The sequence below is a fragment of the Danio rerio genome, chromosome 12 (assembly GCF_052040795.2).
Source record: "Danio rerio strain M-AB ecotype USA chromosome 12, GRCz13ab, whole genome shotgun sequence".
Lineage (NCBI taxonomy): Eukaryota > Metazoa > Chordata > Actinopteri > Cypriniformes > Danionidae > Danio > Danio rerio.
The window spans coordinates 9249632-9277177 of NC_141032.1; the positions used below are offsets into that span (position 1 = coordinate 9249632).

A 27546-nucleotide genomic window follows, 5' to 3' on the forward strand; every position below is an offset into this window, starting at 1 on the left:
CCCGGATGAATAAAGGGACTGGAATAAAGCCGACAAGAAAATAAATGAATAAATGTTAGTCAGATAACGTATCTATGTGTAAAAAAATATTGAGAAAATGTTTATGATAAACCGATGTTTGTTTACCTTCAAGCTCTGCTTTAGTTGCTTGACACGTGTGCATGTGAAAAGATGCTCCGGTGAGCGCCAGCACACATATTATGTACATCTCAACATAAAAAAAGTGTTCTTCCTTATATTTTCATCGAAGTTGCTCACAATACTTATCCATTCACAGAATCTGTAATGTAGTCAAATTTGTACACATTTAGCTGCGGTTCGCGCTTCTGCCTGTGGATGTCTCTGGGACAAAGCAGCTGCATAAATGCAAAAGCTTTAAATAAAAATGAAACCATCAACAAAAGTCAGACCCCTTCTATGTTTACAAATACAACCATTTGGAGCATATTTCTGGTTAACGTCCTTGCTTGTGTGAGTAGCGCTTTTATTGAATTTACCGGAAAAGTAGTTACAAAAAAATTCCGGATATTTACCAGTATCACTGTGTGAAAGGGGCTCTTGTCTTCATTTGTGTTACGAAGTTCGAGAACGTGGGTTTGGAATGACATGAGGGTGATTATTTATTAATATTATTTTCATTTTTAGGTGAACTAACACTTTAGGTCTCACCCTATTTTATTTTCAAATGTCAGTTTTAGGCCACCTTTTACCAGAAGATTATCCAGAAGATCTATCTTGGAAGACAATACTAGACTGACAAGGCTTCTTCAGATTCCCATCTAGACAGAGATGCTGGAGAGGTCATCTTTTAGCTCAGTGTAAATGCAGACTCGCGTAACCCAGGCATGTGAAAGACAATGCAAAGCAAACGTTACCTGATAGGGCTGACAGGCTCCTTCATCCGCATTGAAGTCCAGGTGTCTGTCAGAGAAGAACTCGATGGCTGTGATGGACCCGAACACTGTCTTCCCTACCAGAGGCTTGAACGTCTGTAAAAACAGTAAACACGCTGATTAGTCAATGATCTGGGCGTCAGTTGCAAAAAAAGAATGAGTGACATGCTTGACAGCTCAAATAGAACACAGCTACGTTTGATGCACCCTTTTCATGGGCTTTCATTCAACCTAAACATTACATAAACACTGCCACAAGTAACAGTCTATTAAAGGTCATCAAACCATTGTTCATGCAGGATAAATAATGTTTTATTGCATTTAACAATTACTTTGCTGGGGGTCAGCACCATATTTACACCGATGTGTATTAGCTAGAAGGGTTTACCAACATGAAACCTGTCATGAATTACAGTGCCTCACTTCATACTTCAATAAACATTCATATTCTTTGTTCAGTCACTGTAACTTTCATGTGATGTTTAGTTTCAGCATCCTGCCAAACAGCTAAAAATGAGGAACCACAACAGAAACACACACATACGGATTTCTATTTTTTGTAATTCCACCAATGTTAATTACAATAGCTTCACGATTATGCAAAAAAAGGGTTGAGAATCTGCACATTTCTGAAACCAAAGTATGCAGGAATAACTGCTAGCCCAGGTATAAGCATAAGTACAAGCAGTTTGGGCGGAAAAAAGATAACCAAAGATTATGTAACCAAGGTAAAAACTGAACAATATCGAGTGTGTTAAGCCCCTGCTGGCTGCTATTCCTGCCAGTGCTCAATTAAGCAGGGTACTGAATCAGCAGAATTTTTCAAATGTAGTTTTTTAATTAAATGTGAGACTTTAAGACCTTTTTTAAGACATGCACCAATAAAATGAATACATTTGGCACACAAAAACTTAGTAACTGCAAGGTCAAAATACTTTAGATTTGAATTCATTAAGACTTCATTTACTGAAACTGCTATATGTATTAATATTTTGTATATAAATGAATACAAATTAAAGTTCAATATATATTGAACTTTGCTTATATGATAATAATGTGTGTGAAATAAGGGATATAAACAGTCTTAAGGCTGATTTATACTTCTGCGTCAATCGATCGCTGTGACCCATGGCACCTGCCTTGTATGTAGTCATGCATTTATACAGTACTTCTGCGCACTGTTTGTGTTGCTCTGCAATAACATTTCTGAAAGGCTAGCTGGCAGTGAGGTTTTTATGTTTCTCTGTGTAAAGTTTCTTTATGGGTATATTCAGAGGTGGGAACCAACTACTTTATTAATAAGGTAAACACAAAACAAAAGTTTCAATCTGGAGCTCCTTCACGGGACACGACACTTGTAAAGTTTCAAGTTTGCGGCTCTCAGCATCCCCCACACCCATCATTAGGCATGGGACGATAACGATAAAGTCAAGGTTTCAAAAATTTTATGCTATACCATTCCTAATGTATATGTAAGATGTTTTATTTACTTTTTTTTTTTTTTTGACCACAATATCTCCAACAGAAAAGATCTCCAAAGATGCCATTTTAAATGGTAAGAAATCAGTGTTTTTGAAACTAATGAAAACAGCAGAAGTCAAAGATTCATTTGAATTATTTAGCTTGACGTGTTTACTGTTCCAAAATATTATAAATGTTTCTCAAAATAAAATATATTGTGTTCAAAGGGGAGAAAAAGTTTTAGTTTTTTTACCCAGATATTTTAAAAACAATATATTTTAGAGCAGTAAACAGAATACTGTCAAACTGTGATATTTTTATCCAAGGTTATCATACCGTCGGAATCCTATACTGGTCCACTCATCACTGCTAGCAAGTCGACCAATCACAGAGCTTGCACAATGTGTCAAATCAGAAGTATGAATCAGCCTTTCTTTTCTGAGATAGTACAGGATTAAATACCAAATACATTTTATTGTGTAACCAAAACTACCCACAAATAATACACATCAATGATGTGGGACGCCTGCCCAAATGAACCGCACCAAGAGGGAAAACAAACTCTGGTGCGATTTAACCAAACTAAATAAGGCAGGTGTGAAAGCACCCTAAGTTCAGTTCAATTTAGATCAGTTCAGTGTGGTTTATATTCAATACTGAGAGTCCAAACACTTAAGAGCAAATCCGTCGATGTGCAACTCTACGGTTCCTGAACCATGCAAGCCAGTGGCGACTTCCAGAGGCTCATTTAGAAATTTGAAGATAAAAATTCACACTTTCAACTAACTACAACTCTTCTTTGCAATTGTTCATAAGCACTGCAGTACATATGCAATATTCAATGACTGCAAGAAGCTTGGAAAAGCAAAAAATACAAACCAATGAAGGTAAAACTTTGTTTTAATCTGTGTGTTTGCCTTGAAATGTATTAATCATACTAAGGTTTGCACCTTAGCATGTTTAGCCTTTAAGAGCATGTTCTCACGGTGCAGTAAACATCTGCAGCTTCACCTTAGATCAGAGGTCTTTCCTGAGACTCTAATTGAATCAGAAGGCTAAATTGGCACTAGTATGACTACACAAGAGCTGGACTGAGTGGACAGTAATTGGATTCATTACAAGCCCGACCTCGCAGAGCACAAAACTGCAGCTGAACTAAGTCTATCAGTGTGTGTGTGTGCGTGAAATTGGCATGCCATCTGGTCTCGGGCTTCATACTACATGCAGACACGGCAGTCATGGGACTAGATGCACATGACCACCATCACAATCTTTTCTTCATGTCTGCTGGGAGGCAACACACTACATCTACAACTATGCTCTGCTACTCTAAAAGCTATGTACCAGGAGCTTATGGATTTAGATGTCATTTTAGTTTAGCGTTGCAGACATTCCCATAAATCCTACGAGCAGATCTGGAGGTCATTAAAAAGTTAATACTGTATTTATTTAAAAAAAAATAAAAAATAAATGCACCAGAGATTTTCAGACCATGTTCTCAATACAAGTCTTTAAAATGAATTTTGTATTTAAAGTTATTTTTGTATTATTTGATATTTATTTAATTACAACTTCATTAATTTAAGTTATTTTTATTATCATTTTTCATGTGGGGTGAGGATTATATGAATAGTGGATATCTTATTACTCAATGTACACTTCTGAAATGGTTTTGCACTAAAATCGTTTAACACTTATGTACTGTTGGGGATGTTTTCATCCACTCTGGGGTGATTTTGAGTCTTAATTTGGTCATAACTTTTTCAGGTAGCAGAATGTTTTTGGTGACAAATCTTATTTGGACAGAGATTTTAAGAAAATGCTTTAAATTCTTAAAGAACTCAACGATACACTCTGGGCAAATTTACTTCCCTTTTGTTATGTTCAGGATAAAAACATCCACTGAATTAAACTGCTGTAAAAATGCATCCGAAATTTTTTTTTTTTTTTGCATAAATCTGTTAATCAACCTCAGTCCCAATCAAAACTACAAAATTGCTTGGAAAATTACATGATTTCAGCTCGTTTATTGCCAAATTAATAAATTGTGTAATTGATTTGGTGGAAAAAACACACAAAATGACATATTTTCAATATAAAAAGTAACTGTGGACTTGACTTTTTTGCCCTTTTGTCAAAGTCTTGGACATGTGAATGATTAATAACAACATTGGCTTTGATGCATTGTTAGATTTAAAATTTTCTCCCTAATTTACTGTTGGTGGCTGTTTTTACTTCATTGACTTCCATTGTAACCACATTTTTTTGATTGCAAACCCATGACACCATAATCATGCATTTTTGATTGTATTGGTTTTCCCTGTTGGGAAGAGGTCAAATTTTTTATAAATTTGTAACCATTAACCCTTTAGATAACCATTAACCCTGTGCACAAAAAGCTTAGTTTCTGGATTTTATATGGAAAATAACAGCAAATTAAAGTGTGTGTATGTGTGTCTGTGAGAGCGTGGGAGTGACCTTTGCGCACTTAACTTGATGTGTCTGAGAAAATTAAAATATGCATCTCAGCTCTCAGAACTACATGGAGTAAACAAAAACAAAGACTGTATTTATGCATCATCAAATGTGGTTATAAAGGAAGTCAATGGGGAAAAACGGCCACCACCAGTAAATTAGGGAGAAATAATACAAATCTAACGATGCATCGAAGCCAATATTGTTAATAATCTTCCACATGTTCAAGACTTTTCAGTCTACAATTACTTTTTATATTGAAAATACGCCATTCTGTGTGTGTTTTTCACCAAAAGAGTGACATCATTTATGAATTTGGCAATTAAAGAGTAAAAATGCTGTAATTTTTTTATCACATTTAGTAGTTTTGATCAGGACTGAGGTTGATGAACAGATTAATGCAAAAACATTTAAAACAAAAATTCTAATCTGATGCATTTTTACAGCAGTTTAATTCAGTGGATGTTTTCATCCCAAACATAACAAAAGGGAAGTAAAGTTGAACAGTGAACACGGGTTATTAAAATATATATATATACAATTAAATCAATGTGTTATTTGCAGTTTATCTGTGTGCGCTCTTAATCATATAATCCACTATAAACTTGAGCAAATATTACTTTTTTAAGTATTTTTTTAAGCTTTAAAATCTTATTTTGTTTTACATGATCTGAAATCATGTCTTGTTATAAATAAAATAACTGCTTGATAATAAAACAGAGTGCATGTTGCACAAGTGTGTGCATTTGATCTTAATCTGTTTTCGACTTTTGGCTTCCCAACCTACCATTTCTATTTCCATCACCAGAGGTCAGATAGACATGCCCATGTCTGGCTGCCTCCAAATCTGTCCTTGAAAGTGCACAACGTAACCGCGCTGACCAACAGAAAGAGGGTTTTTGTCATCAGTAAACACTTTACCCGTCTGACCTGCAATTTCTATGAAATCTAAACAATTCTTACGGTTTCAGATGTGAGGTCAGACGATCTGCATTGATTGTCCTTCTGCCTGCATGTCTCTCAGTGAACCTGATCCTGCAGGAAACACTAGCTGTGGATTTACACTACTAAAATAAACCTTTGAACAGCTACTGAACTCCACTTCTATATGGAGTACTGACCTACTATTAAAACCCGCCTACTTAAAAGATGTGCTACACACAGTTAATATTAAATAGATACTAACACATACAACAAAGTACCAACTACCATATTATGAAACTATATTATAGTTTCATATAATAAATCAGCTTAAAACAAAATATAGTTCGTTATACAGTATACAATATATAGTTATAGTTGTAGTTAAACAGACTGGACATTTAAAAACCCAGCAGGCACACAATTTCAGAAGACGTAATTATTAAGCTAGACTTAGGTCATGACGTCAGTTGACCAAAATTCAATATCTATCCAGCATCTAAGGACAATATTATTTTTACGACATCAAATAATATTGATTTTAGCTCGTGTTCAAAGTGACCAAATTCCAACTTCAAACCAACATCTTAAATCAACGTCATATTGATGTCAAATGCTGACATTTATTCGTCAGGTATGGCGGCCAAAATCCGCCTGTTAGATGTCGTAGTGGGAACGTCCACACAACGTCAAGCTGTAACATCATTAGACGTTGATATTTGGTTGATTTATTCTTGGAAATTGACTTGAACCCGATTTTCATTTCCAAACAAAATGCAACGTCCCCACAACGTAGGGTGTACGACGTCAATCTCATTACAGACTTAAACCAAACCCACAGCAGAATCATGATATATGCATGACTTGAGATATCCTTACATGCATCTGTTTATAATCCAACTGATAGCACAAGAGCTGAAAGCCTGTATGTACACACTTTAATCAAGCCGACTGAAACTGATCCCAATTTCAATCTGACTGAAAGAGGTGATGCGGATCTGATATAATCTGTTTGACAGGAAAATCTAGACTACTTTCAATCAAATTTGAAAAATACATTGCACACAAGCACAAAGCCATGCATTAAAAGTCTTTAAGATTCTAATTTGTTGTATATTTGTCTTTAAAGAAGATTTTGCAGTGTAATTTAAGTCATTTGTGTGTTTTGTGTTCCCTGTTACAGAATTACTGGTTTAATTATTTTACAATTGTGTCTGTGTTCCAGGTTAATATAGACCCATCCCCTAATGTAGCCATTTTTGGGGGTTTCAAAGATTTGCTCCCAGTTTAATTCTAAACGACTTGATGTTTTGGCCTTTACCTCATTATAAGCTAGGTGTTGTATTCTACTTCACTGAAAATCAAATAAGTTTCCAATTGCACCCCAATGGCTTGTAGATACCATGCATTGGGACCATGTTAGATGCTCTGGGGAAACTAATTTCTTTAAAAAGTAGCAATGTTTTATCATTTACTTTAACTCTCTTAACATCTTGCCTTCCATTTAACAGATGCACTCTCTTTCCTTTTAATTGACTTATTTTTGAGTAATTCAATTTTTGTTTGTTTTTACTATTATTATCATATACTGTTCATTGTGTATGTTTACATTCAACACTGACTGTATCTGAACATTTGATTGTCATTGTTGAATGACTGCATTTAGTAGGCTGTAATTTTCTTCTTTTTTTAATATTTTGTTTTTCTTTTTTGTAAAAAAGAACAACAACAAACAACATGTAACAATTTGTATTGGAATACTGTTTGTTTTTTCGCAATAAAAAATTGAACATAAGAAGATTTTCTGATGTATTTTTTTTAATATACGTCATTAAAGCAAGAAAATAAACCTTTGTAAAATGGACAACCAAATTTAGAGCATGAATTTAAGTGGATTGTACTCATTAGCACTGACATAAAATTGTGCATGCAAGCAAACAGTGTGCGTTCAATTCAAAATAAATTTGTACAAATGCAGGGCTTGGCATTTACACCCGCCAACTCGCCAAATGCAGGTAAATTTCAGTGGTGGCGGGTAAGACAGACACTCCTACTAGTCACTTTGGCTGGTTAAAAAATAATTTTCCCAGATAATAATTCTTAAAAGCAGGGTTTTACAATAAGGATGGTCCAATATGCATGAAAAGGCGATCTTAGAACTGAGAAGCAACACGGCCGACAAATATCATTGTGTTTGCGCAAGCAATAGAAAGCAGGGGAATATGAGAGGATAATCACTTGCGCTAACAGCTGATGTGATGTGCGCGACTGTTAAAAAAACGCATGCGCTCCTTTTTCCTTGCGTGAAGCAACTGTCTCTAGAAACACAACTGATGTGAACGGTCTCTTTCAAATAAACAAGACAAAAAGTGATGAACATGCATCCACGGTCTTGCTGCTTTCAAGAGTTCCAGATTTGTCTTTTTGTAAGCAGCACTGTTTGCTTTCGCTTTAACCATTCTTTGAACTGATTATTTATAGGTCTAACATTAAACGTGTGTGTGTGAGCATCCTTTCATTATCACACGGTATGTTTTTACCTGCTTTATTTTGCGCAAATAAGGTTTAATTATCACTTATTACAAAAACATTGCTTTAATGGGAGATATAACTCCCCATGTATGTGTAGTTAACTGGTGATCAGGGACCTTTAGACAGGAGAGATTACTGTGTGTATGTTTTGTTAAATAAAAAGTATAGTATACAGCTATATTTAGCTAGTTTGACACATTTAAAATTTGTGGCTGAGAAATAGTTAATTGTTTATGTTTGGTGCCGTCAGAGATACATTTGCTAAACCCTTCATTTTGAGCTCTGAAAAGTCATGTGAAATAAAAACTATTGTAATACTTTGAAACCATGACCCATTTGCTTATGATTGTTGAGCAAGCTCATACACGACACACACAAAGTGAAATGAATGAGAAGGCATGAGGAGATAACGCAAAATCTAAATCAAGTAATTTTAGCATGTCAAAGTCACATTTATGTGTATAAAATATATTTCCCAACAATAAAATTGTGGCTAGTGAAAATGGCGAGTGGCTAGTAATGTTGGAAAACTACCAGCCACAGTGGCAGTTGATCAAAAAAAATTCAAGTCAAGCCCTGGTTATATGTAAATATATATTATTATTATTTTACTTTTTCATACCATAATACTGTATATATTATGTTTAGCTGCAGGAGAAACGGCAGCTCTTCATGCTTAAATTTCTAAAATTAACATATATTTTCATGTGAATGAGATCAAAGGAGTTAACATTAATCAGCCACTAATTTGCTCAAATTCAAAACAGTTGCTTTTCTGTAAGACTGTTTTGTGGTCAAAGCTTGGCCACTGCACTACTGTGTGTCGCTCACATTATTAAAAACGTCAACATACTAATAAAACATTCTTATCTTAAAGGCCATAGGAATATTCTTTGTAATAAGAATGATAACAATGACATTTAACAGTAAATTGAAAAGTACAGTGACTTCAAACAATGAGTCTCTCGATACAATAGACCCTTTTCACATTTCCGGGTTTCTCAGTTGCATAGTTGGCTAAACTTAGAGAGCAGTAAATGGGAAAGTTCCACAAATAATATGTTTTGCAGTCCAATTTGCTCAAATACCAAAAGAAAACACACTCAAATAAATGATGTTTGTTGTTTGTTCAAACTACTTATTTAAAATGAGATGAAACAGCACAATTTTTGCATGTATTGGGGGAGAGCTTGATTATTTGATGTTCAATTCACTTAAATTTGTAATACCCAATAGGCTAACTTTATTTCTTCAAGTTGCCCCAACACAAATCGATTTTGTGGAAGCCAGCACTAGTTTTCAAGACTTTCAAAAAAAAAAGAAACAATTGTGTGAGATTAATAATTGCAGCCAGATGTGAAAAGTATGTCAAATGTACTGTGCCATACACTGTAAAAAGTGGAAACTTAAACAAATTACTTTGACTTGTTGTTACAATTAAATGAATTAAGTTAGACAAACTTAATGTTTAACAGTTTTCAGTAATAAATTAAGTTAGTTGTTTAAGATGTAACAGGTTTTAGTAAGTTATTTACGGCAAGTATAAGTATTGTTCACTATCAATAATAAGCAATACTTGTATTTCCCACAAGACATTAAAGTATTATTTTTATATTAAGAAGGGAAGGGAATTATTTTTACTGTGATAAAAGTACTTTTTACTATTATAATTATATTTACAATATTGCATTAAATGATTTGTACTGTACTGTATGTGCTGTTCCATTCTTGTTTTCTAAAATAAATGACTAAAACCTGTTACACCTAAAATAACTCATTTAATTCTTTACTGAAAACTGTCATAAATTAAGTTAGTCAAACTTAATTCATTTAATTGTAACAAGTCCAAGTAATTAGTTTAAGTTTTCACTTTTTACAGTATAGCTACTGCATTACAAACAATTCGTCATTTGCTGATATAATGTATAGTAGGGCTGGACAATACATTGTTTCATAACCGATATAGCAATGTGTCACAACGGTCACATCACAGCATCTGCAATGTGGAGCTGGGATTATTACAGTTGATCAGCAATGAAGAATGTACAGTGTTTACATTTTACATTGCATTTGATTATTCAATAATATTGGCAGGACAAAATATCAATATGTTGATTTATGTGTTAATTTCACCTGTGATACATTATCAATGTAGCCAAGTATTGATATTTATTTAAAGTTACAAAAGATCTGAATGAATTAATCAGCTTTGCACTGCTACTGTTTACCACTCCGGCGGCAATACATCAGTTGGCGCTCTCGTAATGGCGAATCGAACACATATCAGTGTTGCAATTCGAAAAAATACATGTGTTTTAAATTAAAAAAACAAAATTCATCTTATAACTTTCTGATGCATTTTTCCCTTCATTTACAAATATTATGATATATTGTGGATGGTTTTCTTGTGATATATCATTGCTATATCATTATCGGGGGCAAAATTATCATGATAGTATCATATCGTATTACTGTACCTGAATATCTGACTGCTTATTTCACTTTTATCTTTGCTCTATCATTTATTTAAGCTTGCAAACACCTCTACAAGATTCTACTTATCTAATGAAGTTAAAGATTTCATTCTGAATAGAGCTACTCAAGTAATCTGCAGAATTTGTACTCATAACATAATATAAATCGCAGAAAAATAAAACATCGCACTGTCAGATGGTTCCAATATCTTGCAGCCCAAATGTATACCTAATAAATTGTTTTAAAATAACCAAATACTAAAAACTTTAAAGATTCAAGATGTTGATGACTTTTAAAACGCGTCACTACCATAATATGTCTTATTTTGAAAGACAGCGTGATTATTTTTTACAAGGAGGAGTGTACATTTAGCACTATTAGCAGAGCTTCACCGCTGTTGTCTACCTCCTCTTTGGCGAAGAGGGAGTTGAATTAAGGCTACAGTCGCACACGCCGTTTCTAGGACAGATATCTTTGCTCTATCATTTATTTACGCTTGCAAACTCCTCTACAAGATTCTACTTATCTAATGAAGTTAAAGATTTCATTCTAAACAGAGCTATTCAAGTAATTTGTATACATAACGTAATATAAATCGCAGAAAAATAAAACATTGCACTGTCAGATTGTTCCAATATCGTGCAGCCCAAATTTACATCTTAATAAATTGTTTTAAAATAACCAAATACTAAAAACTTTAAAGATTTAAGATGTTGATGACTTTTAAAACGCGTCACTACCATAATATGTCTTATTTTAAAAAACAGCATGATTATTTTTACAAGGAGGAGTGTACATTTAGCACTATTAGCAGAGCTTCACCGCTGTTGTCTACCTCCTCTTTGGCGAAGAGGGAGTTGAATTAAGGCTACAGTCGCACACGCCGTTTCTAGGACAGATAAATATAGCAACAGCAGATCCACAGCTCTTAAAGGAAACCAGGCTTTGTTGCACTAATAAAAACACACAACACACAGCGAGAAAATGATGCCAGCTGCGAGAACCAACAGAAAAAGAAGACAAAGAGAAGATAACAATGTCCTCGGAGCAGCTCTGCAGGTGCGGCTGATGATGTTTTACTCAACCATTTGTCAATACTAGCATGCGATTTCAAATCTGTATGACCTCTGGAAGCAATCATTATTTTCAGCGGACTTTTGCACTCTACGTCCAGAAGATTTCATCAGAAATGAGAGACATCACCCCTGTGACACCTTCACACACAAATAACAGAGGAACAAAAAGCTCTTCCTTGAGCGAGAGTAACTGGGTCACATCTGCCACTTGTCATTAGGGAGTTACCTCTCATCACTATCACGCTGCCAAACAGACAGCGCAATAATTGCCGTGCGTCTCCAGAATATAGAATACACCTGAGTGGATGTGGAGACACATCCACACACACACACACAAACACACGTGTATTTCATTCTCTCTGCAAGAACAAAAAGAGGTGGAGCTCTTTCGTGGAAAAAACAAGCCAGCCGCGGCAGACAAAGCATCTCCAAAAATATGGTCAGTGTGCGGCGGGCCGTAATTCAGCTATAAATATTTGATAAGGCTGAGTGCACTGGAATGTTGCGCTGAGCCGTGAGGGGGGTTCATGCATAGCCAAGTGTGCTGGAGGCTTTGACGCTCCAGGACGACACTGTCTGATGAAGGTCATGGAGACCGCTGACTATATATATATATATTTTTTGCACTTTGTGTGTGTGTGTGTGTATATATATATATATAAATACTATACACACACTTTGTATCGGATCGGGTTTCAGTATCGGTAGATATTCAAAATCAAATGACTCGATCTTGAGGGCAATAAAACTGATCGGGACATGCCTACTATGAATTACCAAAGACATCAGCTAAAATCATCTATAGTGTTCTTCTAAAAACAAAAAACAAAGTCAACTACATTTTGCATGGCCAAAGAGAGAGTGAATTAACAAATTATCATTTTATGGTGAACTGTTCCTTTACTAAATGTTAAATTAAGTACAATCAAATTTAATATGTATTTTTAACTAAAGAGCTATTCACTAAGTAAACCAAACCCTTAGTGAATATGTGTAGTACATCATCTTTACCCAATGCTTGTTTGTGTAATTACACCATAACACTTATATAAAATAATGCTTAATCGCACTCACTGCCATCTTTGTATGTCGTTCAGCATGATCGCACACAATCACCAAAATGGTGGGCTGCAAATTTCTCATATGCAAAACCAGTCAAAGCAGACAGCAGTTATTCTGTCGACTGCTAAAATCACCACACACACACCCTCTCTTCCCTGTAACGTTATAACCACAAATAGCATCCGTCTAAATTTGCATACATGCAGGTCAGAGCTTGCCTGAAATACCCACTGTGGCTTGGTGGCAACATTTGGCCGACTCTGCAGTGACGTCATACTGAAATGTAAATTATAAGAGACAAGAGGTGTCCTGAGGTGTCAGTAACCCCTGATTTGTAGGTAAACTGCTGCTATTATCAATGACTAAGCTGCCTTAGTGTGCGACAAACACATTGACGCTGATGTAGATTTGTTGCCTCATATAGTGTAGCCCGCAGTGTTGTTGTCTCTCCAGCAGACGACAGTTTTACAGTTGAGGAAGACGCCATATCCAATGTTCCATAAACACTCGGAGTGTTTGAGGGGACTCGTTTCCCTGCTGGATGTCTCAATCACAACTGTTACTAATTTGGCTCTGGTGTCAGAGAGACTCTATGTTCGAAATGCAATAAAAGAGCGAGCTGCTACTATCTTCACAAGCACATGACATCAAGACCTTGCACTATAGTTATGTACAGTGTTACGTATTTAGTTGTTATGAGGATGAGACGTAACATCAAGTGAGATTTTCTGATGCTGGGTGCAACAACAATGACGGATATGCGAAAGAAAAAGTGGTAAACTTGTAAAACAATAATAGGAAATAATGAATATAAGACTTTACAAAGTAACTTAATTTGTAAACAAATCAAACGAAAAACAGGAATGTTACCAAAACAAAGAAATAAATCAATTAAAACAATCTAACAAAATCGCAACCCACTTAACTAATTAATCAAAGGAAAATGCAGAAATCAAAACCGCAACTAAACTACACAAACTTAAACTAAACTACACAAACTATCCAAATCAAAACTGCAGGGGTGGCAACAACTCCGAAACCTAATTATCAACAAGAACACCATTCTATCAGAACTAATAGAGTTCTCATAAAGTACACAATGTTAGCGATAAGACTACCAGCTAAATAAAGACTATAAGTTAAATAAAGAGTTATTGTATATTTTCTAAAACCTGTTTTGCGTATAAATACTTTCTCCACCAATCGACATGGATCAGCGTTAAAAATATTTCTTGTCTTTGTTGGTCTTTCTGTCTCCTGTCTTTTTTCTATTCTCCTCCTGGTCATGCATGTACGCCTTTTTCTTGTTTCATAAATGTGTTTCGGCTTCTAATTTTCATTCTTTGCTTCACAGAATACACTGCCGTATAGTAATTTGTGATTAATCGAAGGTTATTTTCTTGTGCATTTTGTAAGAAAACATGGCCTAGCCCCAACCCTAACCCAGACCAGATTGAGCCACATATACTACACTGTCGAAGTTTACCAATAAGCTACACAAAAAAGTCAGTTTCAAAATCTAAATTGACACTGAGATTACGGTTCTGTAATAAAAATAAGTGATCTCTCATTTAGAGTTTTCTTTTGATTACATTAAATAACAGAGGTGTCATTTTAAAAATGCACAGATCTATAATGAAAGCATTCGATTGCTTTCCAAACTTTTTATGCAATGCTTAAGACAAATTTAGTTGTGTTTAAAGAAAACCCACCAAGATCGACATGTTTAGATGTTATTCTTCATCTTCTTCTTCTTCTTCTTCTTCTTCTTCTTCTTATTATTATTATATGCCTGTGAAACACGCACCCAAAACCAAGAGTGTCCACTTTCGCTCCGCTTCAAATCACGTGTACAGAATCCATTTGGGAAACAGCGTCTATTTATCACTATGGAGCGCGTCTGACAGTCACGCACCGCTACATGAACTGACTGTTTTGAGGATTGCATAGGAGGGGCAATGGTGCCTATAATGGAAAGGAAGCGAATCCTGCCGTTTTAATATTTATTTCAAAGTGTCATCCCTAAATAAAATGAAAGCACAGAACAGATTCATATTAAAGAGCAAGCAGCGCCCCCTTCTGGTTCGGCAGTATGGGTTGCCTATAGGAAGGATCGGCTCTTTAATGTTTATTGTCATCCTTCATAGAAAGATTAAAAAATATGAGAGAAATATGGGAAAATATCTCTATTGATAGAATTGTAAAATACGAGAGAATCCCAGGAAAAATTGTGAAAATGACAACTGTTTGCAAAGCTTCTAAATGAACTATGGCTGTCTGTGGTAAATGCTGCACATGAAATCCTCATATTTAACAACATATTTTCATTTCAAAGTCACTGTACTCTTTGAAAGAGATTTACTACAGATCTGTGCATCCCTGACAAGATGTGAATGACAGTTGTAGCTCTATTTTATTTTGATTAAATCATCCAGCCCTACTTCAATACACTATTATACATGCAAAGTCCAAAGTGTGTGAGCTTCTCTTTAGTATTTCCTGTAGTATTTCATAAAACTACTGAATGCATCTTTAACATATTGAATTTTTTTTTTACATTTCAATACAATATGTAAGGAATTACATTTAAAAAATATATAAAATCTTTGTTATTGAAATTCCCATCTGCTTTTTGTCACATACTAAAATGATCTGTGCAGCTTTACCTGTATATATATTGGTATTTCGTGCATATTTGTACTACATGTTGTATGGAAGTACAGCACTGTGAACATACCCAGACACTGAGAGCGAGGCGTACTCCAAGTAATATTGTAGTCCACAAGATTTACAACCTCACCACAGACCTTCATCCCCATAAAACAGTGAAATTGAACAGAAGGATGGAATACCCCAGCCAAGTCAGCTCTAACGACCAACTCTAGTTCAATGGTCACTTCCTGTCTACTGTGTTTCTAAGTAGAGGCACAAAGCTGGCAGTATGTGTGTGTGTGTCCTGCTTCAGAGAAAGCTTCACATTCCCTCTGCTGTCCTGAGAAAAGCCAGACTCATGAGAAACCACCACACACTGCAGAGAAAAACACAGGAGGAACGGTACTTTCCCACATTTGCCTGACACATCCCACCACACACACACACACACACACACAATAAGTGAAACCCAACCAATGTTCCCTCATAACACTGCAAGCACACTTTCATCATTTAAACCGATCTGAACAAAAGGAACTTGATCAAAACAAAGATAAGGCAAGAATGAAAGGAATTGTCTCATTAACTAAGCGTTTGTTTTTGTGCAGTGTTCAAAGAAACATTTTAAAGAAAGGATGCTTTTATTATTATTGACAGGAAAGCAGAGAGAATTGAGGGATCGGCATAGCACCACGAGACGGGAATCGAACTCAGGTCGCCATGAGCACTGGAGTGCATGTGTCGACGCACTAACCACTACACCACTGGCACTGACGAAAGGAGATGTTTTGAGGAGTATTTAAGCTGCTCTTTTAAGAATAGATACAAAAAATTTAAATCAGTGACTCTTCACAATAAGTTTACAATCATTAAGCTTAAATTAATACAATATTTGACATCGACTAAAAAGAAAATGTACTTCTAAAGATGGGCTGCACAATATTTCATCATCGATCTAGAAATGTGCGCATCAACAATAGTCACATCACAAAGATATTCAATGTTGAGTCTGAATTATAGTTGAACAGAATTGTATTTAAATCACTGTATTTATATGGAAATTATATAATTTATGCGAAACAAAAAAGATTTCCGTTCACTTGATCGGAAATCGGGCCTGATCATGTGGTTTCAGACTCGATCGAAATCAGACGTTACCTCCCGATCAGGACTCGAATATTTATGTATGTATATATTCTCGTTATTTTATAACACATCAATAGTTTTGCTTGACTTCACACAAACAGCGACGCATGCGGCATGACATCACTTTGTTGCAGAGATGCTATTGGTTAAATACCGGCAAAGTAGAACACTAAAGCAGCTTGAAACTGAAAGCGCGAGTATGTCTGAAGTCTGGAGGTATTGTAAAGTTGATGACGAAAACACTGCCATAGCACACTGTGAGATATGTAAAGTTGGGATTGCCTGCCGGGTATTTTAAGTTGAGGTGCTATTTGTTTTTATATTAGATTTTTTTATATTTACTGCTGCACTAAAGTCTAAAAGAGAAGAATTGATGTTATTTATTACTTAATTCTTTAAGTTACCTCACAGAAGTGCTCTGCTTGTTAACAGTTGTTGAATGTTAGGTGAATTAAATAATAAAAGGAACATCCTGGATCTGTTTCTTCGCTCTTCTTTATTATTTTTTATGTATTATAGAGGTATCAGATCAGGTTTCAATATTGGTAATATACCCAAAATCAAATGATTCGAATGCAAAAAAAAAAAAAAAAACCTGATCGGGACATCTCTAGCTTCCTTATTTCATTTTTACAAAAACCAGATTATTTTACTAACATCATTTGCAGATAATTTAGCTTGTTTTAAGAATAAACTCCTAATTTTGACTAATTTCTTCTGAGAGTGAAAACAAAACCATATTTGTATCTATAAATTCTTAGATATTTGGACTAGAAACTAAGTTAGCAAAGGTAATTATTCAATTTATGTACCTGATTACAGCTAGCCTCCCCAAAAAACCATCAAATAGTGCTTAAATAATCTTGTGAAACTGTATTCATATCGCAATATTTATAACAAAAAATAACATCTCAATATCAGATTTTTTTTTAAATCGTGCAGCCCTATTATAAAGCATTTATTAATGTTCACCAGTGTTAAATTCAACATTGTTGACTATTATTACCATAAAATGTTGAATTTGTTTAGTATTTTACTCATCATTTTATGTATGACAACTAACAATATACTGTAAAGTTCTATTTTAATAATTATTCAACACAGATTAATAAAAACTGTAACAAATATATTTTAAACACAACAAACATGCTAACGTATAATCACAACTACATTAGTAAAGTGACCAAAAAATCATTGCAACAGGCTTTTATAGTGCACTTTTTAGTTTTGTACAAACAGCTTGACAGCCTTCCTTCATATATTTGGTAGGGTATTCCTTCAAACAACTCCTTTTGTGTTCGACAACAGAAACAAAGTTACACAGGTCTAGCACAAAATAAACCATTAAATTTCTGGTTGAACCATCGCTCTTAAACAGTTGTTTTTCACAGTTTCCAAGATTTCTTAGGTCACATTCAGGAATCTTGAAGTCTTGTCCTACCTTTAAGTATTGAAATGGACCACAATTTAACTTGCACAGTCCTCTTTCATCATGTATTTTGTCAAACTTGTGGTTTGACAATCCAACCTCTCTCCACTTTCCTTGTATGGGAAAAAAACTTACGACATTCCTCAAAACATTGCACAAAACAAATACAGGTCATACAGGTTTGGCACGAAATGATGTCGAGTAAATAATGAGCATTTTCATTTTTGGGTGTGCGATCCGTCTAGAATGACTGTTCTGCAATAACACCGTCTCTCGTCCTCCTTTTCTCTCTCTCTTGGATCCGAGAGGCATAATTAGAAACAGCCGCACTATGCACAGTGCTGCATTGAAGGAGCTGTTTGCTAAATGGGTCATAGTGCAACCCTGCCCTTCCTCCCTCCAACACACACACACACACACACTTTACGTACACTGTATACTTCTCAGTAGATCAAGCAGATTACATGCCCCTCCAGACTTTGCCCCGGAGAGAAAGAACAAGACGATATAATCAGCTTACTTCAATGGAATGAACCAACAGGCCTGTCAAAACACAAGACACCTCAGCTAAAGCGAAACTAGACAACCCCTGCTCCAACACCCACCCAAAAACAGCCATCCATCCCCGTCTCGAAAAAAAAGCAGGGGGGTTTCCGCACAGCTGCAGTTCCGTCCGAAACCCTCCGTCTGTTGCTTTAATACGAAGAAATCTCAGTCCAACTCTTAGATAGGGGTTTTGTTTACAATGTTTGCAGGGCTCTTAAGCAGCCGGTTAAGTTAGCGCCCTGTAGCTGTAGACACAATAATACGATTGACTGCACCACACAAACAGATGGTTGATAAACATCCTGTTAGACCAAGACGTGAACAATCCTACCCGCCCTCATGTAACCAGCTCACCTATACGGTGCTGTAAACACACATCAATGCAAAACAAGAGACTGTTTACCTTGAATATGAAGGAGGATCCCAGCCGTTCGGACACGCGCGCCGCTCAAGTTAAAGAAAACTCGAATGGGATGCCGATGCGTTGAGAGAAAAAGAGGAAGAAAAGCAAAACAAACAGGCGCAAGTTTCTCTCAAAGGCGTCTGGTGGTTTTTTCAGAGGCGTGCTTTGAAAGGAGACCGTCCCTGCTCAGACGCTGGCCACATGTCAGACATTTTATGTGGCTGACAGGAAACACAGAATGAGAGAAAAGCCTCGGCTGCCGCAGAGCTCAAAGAAACAGGGCGAGGAGGACACACACACACACACAGAAAAGAAAAGTGAGGCGGACCGTTTGTTCTCCTTCACCTCGTCTCTGTATCAGAGTGTTAGCGTCTCGATTGTCAGCGATGGTAGAGAACAAGTCCCGATCCGTCCAGGAAGCACTGTCTCTCGGCCTGGAACTGGGTCAGCCTGCCTGCTTCCTCCAGAGCATGGTTACACAAGCGGTTAACACACACGCACGCACGCACACACACGCGCTCCGCCACTGCAGTGATCAGGAAGCTCTTGAGAGCCGAAAGAATAAGCGCGCACAGGCTGCTATTGTATTTTCCCCCTCGTCATGGTTTTTTTTTTTTTGGCTTGCTGTGGCGCAGATGAGTTTTTCTGTGGCTGTTTGTGTGGTGAGCAAATCAGTGTGGCACGGCAGAGAGTGAAAAGAAAGAATCTGAGAGAGAGGGAGAGTGAGAGAGAGGAAGAGAGAGGGTTGGGGGGGGGTGGCATGGAGGCGAGTGTAAACCATGAAAAGGGCGTTGCTATGTACAGTGTAACTAATCTCCCACCATCACAGGTGGCAGAGCCGCCTCACAGCATGACTCACTCTGATGAGCAGGCCGCGGGTGCGCACACACACACAGATTTACAAGGGTAGCTCACACAAAAATGAACATTCTGTCATCATTGACTCATCGCTTGTCTTTCCATATCATAGGATGCTCAGCAAGGCCTATTTTTGGCCATACAATACATTTAAATGGTGGGCGACACGGTGGCTCAGTGGTTACACAGCAAGAAGGTCGCTGGTTCGAGTAAATTGAAAAAACTAAATTGGCCATAATGCATGTGTCTTAATTAGTGTGTATAGGAGTTTCCCAGTACAGGGTTGTGTAAAACATATGCTGGATAAGTTGGCGGTTCATTCCGCTGTGGTGACCCCTTATGAATAAAGGGACTAAGGTGAAGAAAAATGAATGAATGAATGAGCTCAAATAATGAAAAAACACACCACAAGACACTTGTATTACCAATATGTGGTAAGTCTTCTGAAATCCTCTGATATTTCCATGTAGGGGAAACACCAAAGCGTACAAGCGGTTTGAAAGAAAGGTCGCCTAAAAAGAAAGATTTACTTCTAGTGTTTATAATCCAGACTTAATGTTAATGTGCTATATTCATTCATCCATTTTCATTCCGTTTAGTCCCCCTTACCAATTGTCGCCACAGTGGAATGAACCGCCAACTATTCCATTTACGCAGCGGATGCCCTTCCAGCCACACACATTTATACACAACGGCCAATTTATTTAATCAAATTCACCTATAGCTAGGCATGGGCCAGTATCTGATGGTAGGATTACCTTAGGCATATAAACCACGGTTTCACCGTATCACGGTATTGTGATTAGCATTCGTCATGAGCTTTGTTTAAAATCACATCAATGTTTTCAAAGTGCACTGCGAAGGGAGCGTAATTGTAAACATGAATGACCGCTAAAACTGAACTTTAAGATGGCTTTTAAAGCAAATTACACCTAAAGGTCTGTGCACACCGGGACGCTTTTTGCTCGCGTTTTCTGTCAAAGTTTAATGCCTCGTGACTAATTAAAGGGCGGCAATGTGATCATGCACGCCAACGTGCAAAACGGCAGGTGCAAAAGCATCATTTTTTTAAGAAACGCCTCATGCTCGTATTTTGTTTTGACATGCTGCGTCAAAGCCTTCTCCACCAATCAGATTGGCCCTTTTGTTCATGTGCACAGAGCTGCTGAAGTTACAGTAAACAGCACTTGGAGGTGCTCAAAACTGTCAATGCGTGCGCACATTGTCCAGAGGCGATATGAACAAGGAGCAGATTGTTGCACTGATGAACAATAATCATTTCTTTATCGCTAGAGCTGGAGCTGCTGCTTGAACCATCCACAACAACAAGCATGTCAACTTTCCGTCTTCTTCTGTGGTACAAGCAGGTGTCAGAAGCTTAAAGTTGTGTAGCGCCATCTAACGTCAAGGAGTGATTTTGCATAGTCTTCTGCTCAACGCCAGGGAAAATCATTTGGGTTTGAAATTCGGAAAACGTCTCGAAACATGCTAACTATAAATCCAAACAAAAAGCTTCCTGGTGCGTACGAGCTTTAAGAGTGATGACTTTAATGCTTTTTTTTTTTTTTTGTAAATCATTCCCAATTTAAATGTTAGATTGTTCTAAATTAATAGGGCATAGGGTGATAACTGGGAACAGAACAGAGCCAGGAACTATGTTTCTAACTAGAGTTCCAGAGGTGTAGTTGCAAGCTTACAAGTGTGCGATGCAGTTTGCGATGTTCGTTAAAACGATGGAATTGGGAAACGCCAAATCAAAAAACTATGCTTGTAACGACACAACTTGAGACCTTAGTTGGCTAACGATGGTTTTCGGAAACAAAACCCCAGATGTAAACCGGCCTTATAAGTAGCCAAAAACACATCTGAATAGTGTTTACTTTTATTATGTTAACGCTTGCATGGTTGAATGCATTTGAAAAAGCCACACACACACACACACACACACAAATCACCTACTTTCTGCCCACTGACCTAGCACATGATGATCATGGAACATGCTGTTCAAAAGATCACCATGTTCAGTCATTGAATAATATTTGTATGCTGTTTTAAGCATTCGTGTAAAAGTGATGCAGAGCACAACAGCATAAGAAAGCAAGAGAACACAACCAGTCTTAAAGAGACTCGTTTGAATGCAGGTTAATACTGTTATCCATTTTGGCTGGCTACTTGTGATTGGTTAACTGAGAACAAAGGTTAATCCCAGAGAGAAAAACCACGCCAGAAGCATTAAGTTAGTTCATTACTAGTTTTTTTTCTTTGAAAAGAACAAAGCTTTTGTAAGCGATCCCACAGACTTGCTTCCTCATCTCAGGTCTAGGCGACTTTCTCAGCAGCTCTGTATTCAAACAGCCATGCTGTGCTGAAATACAAGCCCGCTGAAAGCCATTAGTCACCGGACGCACTTGCAGAGGGGACACAATAATCCACATAAATTAAAATGAAGGGACAGGCGTTTGGCTCGCAGGTAGAATGTCCTTGGCTCAGACTTGGTGTGTAATATAGTAGAGGATTAAAGAGAAGTGTGTGTGTGTGTGTGTGTGTGTGTGTGTGTGTGTGTGTGTGTGTGTGTGTGTGTGTGTGTGTGTGTGTGTGTGTGTGTGTGTGTGTGCGTGCCCACTGGAGCGATCAGGACACGGACTGAGAGGCAGGAGTGAGGGTGGGCTTGCTTACACCCCAGTGGTCGTGCCCACCTCAAGGGCAGGACACCATGTTCAGTCTCCTGAAGCGAAGACGGCTAGGAACATAGTCTATTACACAGCTCTGTTCTACAGATACAAGAAATAACACTTTAATAATGAGGACATCAGCTTTCAAAAGCAATAATGTCAATTTTTACATAATTGACTTGAAAAAAATCACCCAAAAATAAAAAGTCTGTCATTTACTTCAGGGTTTCTGCCAATTTTAAGACCTTTATAAAGCCACTATGAATTAAAATATTAACTTATACAAGGCTAAACAGTAAGGATTTTAGTTTTCTGATGACATGTTTGGGACAATGGAAAAGATTTTTCGTCAAAAAATTCCAATTTAGTTATTTCTTATTCACGTGTTTTAAATAATGTGTCAAAACAAGCAAACTTTAGCTGTATACAAGTGTTCTCACCAGGCAGCTATAAACACAAGGTGTTATTGTAAAGAAGATAATTCAATTACATTGGTGGATAAAGTTAAAAATGTTACTTTTGTTCTGAAGGTCTATCGACATGTATTGTTGGGGATTGGTCCAAGTGGGAAACTTTACATGGACAAAGAAAAATTAAGACCCGTTTAAAATAATTTAAGACCTACAATGCGATATTTGACTGAATTAAAGACTTTTTAATGCCTAAATCTTTTCTTGTGAAATTTAAAACCCTGCGGACAACCTATTCTAGGGTTGCACGATATTGGAAAAAACTGACATTGTAATATTTTGTTTTTTTGTGATATTTATTGCGATATGAATATAATAATTTCACCAGATGACTTGAATAGCTTAAATTAGACTCATAAGTTTATATGGGCTGGGATGATTTTTTAGGCCAGACAATCTGCATTAATTATATAATATTTTATATACATGCTGCATTTTTTTGGAGTCTAACTGTACTTGAGTATAAGTTGAATAATAATAATAATAATAATAATAATAATACATTATATACATATTGCGCTTTTCTCAGACCCAAAGCACTACAAGGCAAACAGTAACAAAGCAAAACAATAAAAACACTAAAAAAAAGACCACAATAAAACAATGAAATATGAACGATTCAATACAATTGGATGATTAAATTAACAAAAATAATCAATCTAAGTTAAAAGCAACGGTAAAAAGGAGAGTCTTGAGAAGTTTCTTAAAGTCCAGTCCAAGTCCTGTTTCAGTCCAGAGAAGCGGCATTCTACTGATGAGTAGGCCATTCTATAGCTTAGGCGCACTGTACGAAAAAGCACGACCACCCATAGTCTTTAGTTTACAGCATGTCTGATACAGCAAAAGTCCAGATGAAGAAGTGGCGAGAGTTACCAGGTCACAGATGTAGTCAGGTGCGAGTCCATGCACTGCTTTATATGTTAAAATGTTGCAGTAATAATTAGTAAAATTGCAGAAATAACCTGTACAATTAGTTAAAATCAGTAAAATGACAGTAATAACTTAATAGTAATTATGGAACAAGAAATTACTGTATTTTTTACAGATTATCTACATTTTTTTTTCTGACAGTTTTTTTTTCTGTTTTTTTACGGTTCTTTTCTTTTTTTTTGCCAGATAATTACCGTTTTTTTAGTCTTTTTTTTACAGTGTACTTATATAAAATATAGTATTAAAGTATATTATATTATTATTTCCCATGATTTATCAGCATGCATTTTTCTAAAGTCAATATTTTAATCTGCCACTAAAACAACTTTTCTGCAAATATGAGCAGGGCTATAGAAAACAATAACCAAGCCTACAGTATGTGATTTGTTTCCTTTGTTTCATCTGGCAACAATCTCAATTCAAATTGCTTACAAAAACAGAACGGCACTCTGCATTCTGAATACATTAATACCTAGCAACCATAACTAACAATTTCAGCTCATCCAAAAATATAAATTCTGTCATTTACTCACTCTCATGTTGTTCCAAGCGTGACATTACATTACTTCGTGGAGCATAAAAGATGTTTTCAACAACGTTTATAACTAGTTTTTGAGAACAATGACTTCTATTTGTATGGGCGAAGAAACAACGGTGAGGTCAGGGGTGAACTATCCATTATCAATTCCATAAACGCACATCGATTATCATTTTAACTCATTATAAATGGCTTTATGAGAGGCACAAGCTCAGACATGTGCTACATAAACAGAACAAGGCTCGCACACACATCAGGAATGAAGAGCCAGTGAAGATAACAGCATGACATTTGAAGCCGCCGGTGTTGAAAAGCAGGAAGTGGCAGGAAATGAGTATGGGTGCGTGAGTGTTCCCTCTCTCTCTCTCTCTCAGACAGCATGATAAAAGCCTGCTGGAGTCCAGAGCGTCTATGCCGCAGTGTGTTCTTGGCAACCGAGCTGTCATGCTCAAAAGACCCAAAGCGCTCCAACATGATCAAAGCCCATTTTCACACGCAGAAGCCCAGCCCCACGTCTCGCACTACACTGCCACTGCGCAGTCAATGCTTTAAAAAATTACAGACATGCTGCTGCGATTTCCCATAAGTCTTTTATTAGTAAATGCATTACACTCTCCACCAAACTGAGGGTTCTTACTCTTGAAATGTACTTCAAATCTTTTTCAGGCCTTAAAAGAAACACTATTGGCCCTGAGTGCTACAGTATACAGTTTGATACGCTTTAATGTCCATTTCTACCGTCAAAAGTTACTAAAAAGCAAACCGTACCATACTACTTTCCAAAGGGAATTTAGCTCAACAAATGGGCCACTTCCACTGACTGATACAGTACGGTATGGTGCGGGCTGGTATGGGTTCCCTTTGTCAGGCTTACGTTTTCACTGGCAAGAGGGCACCAATAGTGTGACAGAAGCTTTATACACACAAATACCTGTGTATAAATGTTCATTACTAACCTTTGTATGAACGTGATTTGACTGTAACTGCAGATCAATGACATATAGTCTGCAATTATATAAAACAAATGAATAAATGCAACATATATGAACACATACAGACCCTTACAGTCTCCGATATGTTTCCAATTACAGATAAACTACACACAGCATACATTTAGGCCTTATTTGGGTTCAAAAACAACATGCAGAACCTCTAATCTGTATCTTTAATCTTCAGCAGGACATGTAACCTCTGTTAGAAAGTAATTTTGTCATTCTGAGTTCATAATAGTCCAAAGGATGATGGCAGTAGTTAAACATGGCAGTTTGTTCATGTTTTAGGTTGCTGAAAAAATCATTTGCTCCTTTATATTTTCCAGCTTCTCCTTTGTTTTTTCGTGCTTCACTCTCGCGTTTGTCTGGGAGGAGCGGATGTCAGAAGCACTACAAAAATCAAGCGCATATTTTTAATGTGAGCTTTAAAAGTTCATTATTTCAAATATAGATGCTCGGCGAGCTTTTGGACGGCCTCGTAAAACAAAAACAGGACTCGGCAGATTTTGTTCTTCTTGGCTTTGTGGTTTATTTAAGCTCGGGTCAACCATGGCTCGTTATTATATGTGTGTGATATTACCGAGTAATGTCGGGCGGTGTAAAAATGGCAGTTTTTTTGTTTTCATTCTCCTGCTTGTGTATGCGCTAGTGACGTTTCTCTGTAAACCAATAGCAATACCTTTGCAAAGGGTACCCAAAAAGTGGTATGGTATGGTTCGCTTTTAGGTACCTTTTGACAGTGGAAATGACCATAAAATTATCCTGAACCATACTGTACTGTACCGTACCACTTAGTGTAAACGGGCCAAAAAGGGTACCAAAAGGCAGAGGGAGACACGCACCTGAACGCTATAGGTTTACAGAGGTACATCACTAGAGTGCAACAAGACATGAGAATGAAAAAACAAGCGCTTTTTTTTTTTAAATACACAACCGAGACATTGCACCGTAATAATATTGAGCTGATAATAATAAAGTACGCATGATTATTCAAGTGATACATCCTTTCAAAAAGAAAAAAAAAGGAGAAGCCCTCAATACAAAGGAAAAATGATTCTTTCAGCAACCTAAAAGATGGACAAACTGCCATGTTTAATTGTTATCATCACCTTTCAGACAATTAAGAACTCTGAATGACGGAACTACTTTTTACATGTGCTTGTAAAGAATAAAGATGAGAGGTTTGTACTGACTGTAAATGTATAAAAGCCAAAAAAGGCCTAAATTTATGCTTTGGGTATTTTTGTAATTGCTTGTAAATGTGTTTGTAGTGCTTTGACTGTTTTCTATGGATGACCTAGTAAATGTATTATACTCTACCAAACTGTTGGCTCTTACTCTTGAAGTTAAGGTTTATTTCAAATTTTCTGTTGATTTAAAAAATCTGTGGAGGTCTCTATAATGATGATGGCCATACTTCATCTTGTTCAGGCCCTAAAGGAAACAATATGGTCTGGATTTGTAAATATTATAGTTTTTGCCTTTGATTTCCTATTTTTGTGGTTGCTAGAGTCTTAAAAGTGTTTATATATGCATGCTTGTATTGCTTTGACTGTTCTCTCTGGATGACACCTTCTCGAAAACCACAATTAGTCAATTAAGCATGTCTGCATGCTATTAGTTCAACTATTTTCGTATTTCCTAATAATTACCATCAGCTGACACCTGATTTACATGCACTTATTTTAACAGACACTGAGTGTGACGTGTGTGAAGGTGTGTTCATCCTAAAATGTAATTCTATTCACCCAAGCAGAAATACCTTGCTTATATTTAATATGTGTAAAAAAACTAATTTACATAAAAATGCGCAGTAGCAAGCAGCTGACTATACAGAACAAAACACTAATGTAAATTAACAGAAGTAATATACAAGAATTCTTGGGCTAACAACAAACAACAGAAGTTATTGCTAATTCAATAAGAATATGCACTATTGAATATGCACTATTGAATATGCACTATTAAACAGCATATTTACAGTATAACTACATTATCAAATCCAATAAATGCTA

The 27546-nt window shown here is 36.5% G+C and overlaps 1 protein-coding gene and 1 long non-coding RNA gene across 53 annotated transcripts in view; one reads left to right on the top strand and one right to left on the bottom strand.

The window, feature by feature from the left end:
* LOC147834393 (uncharacterized) overlaps nt 1-27546 on the top strand; it is a 529770-nt gene that overhangs the window by 238407 nt on the left and 263817 nt on the right. The window lies entirely within an intron of this gene.
* Nucleotides 1-27546, bottom strand: part of jmjd1cb (jumonji domain containing 1Cb) — a 231102-nt gene that overhangs the window by 73162 nt on the left and 130394 nt on the right. For 21 of the 50 annotated variants that reach the window (XM_087275822.1, XM_087275820.1, XM_087275821.1 and 18 more), the window contains one exon: nt 876-989. In XM_087275822.1, coding sequence (XP_087131948.1) covers nt 876-989 — 114 coding nt within the window. Of the gene's footprint in view, nt 1-875; nt 990-18134; nt 18445-19071; nt 19780-27546 lie in introns of those variants that run through there. The other 29 variants (XM_087275860.1, XM_087275855.1, XM_087275858.1 and 26 more) reach the window with 4 other exon arrangements.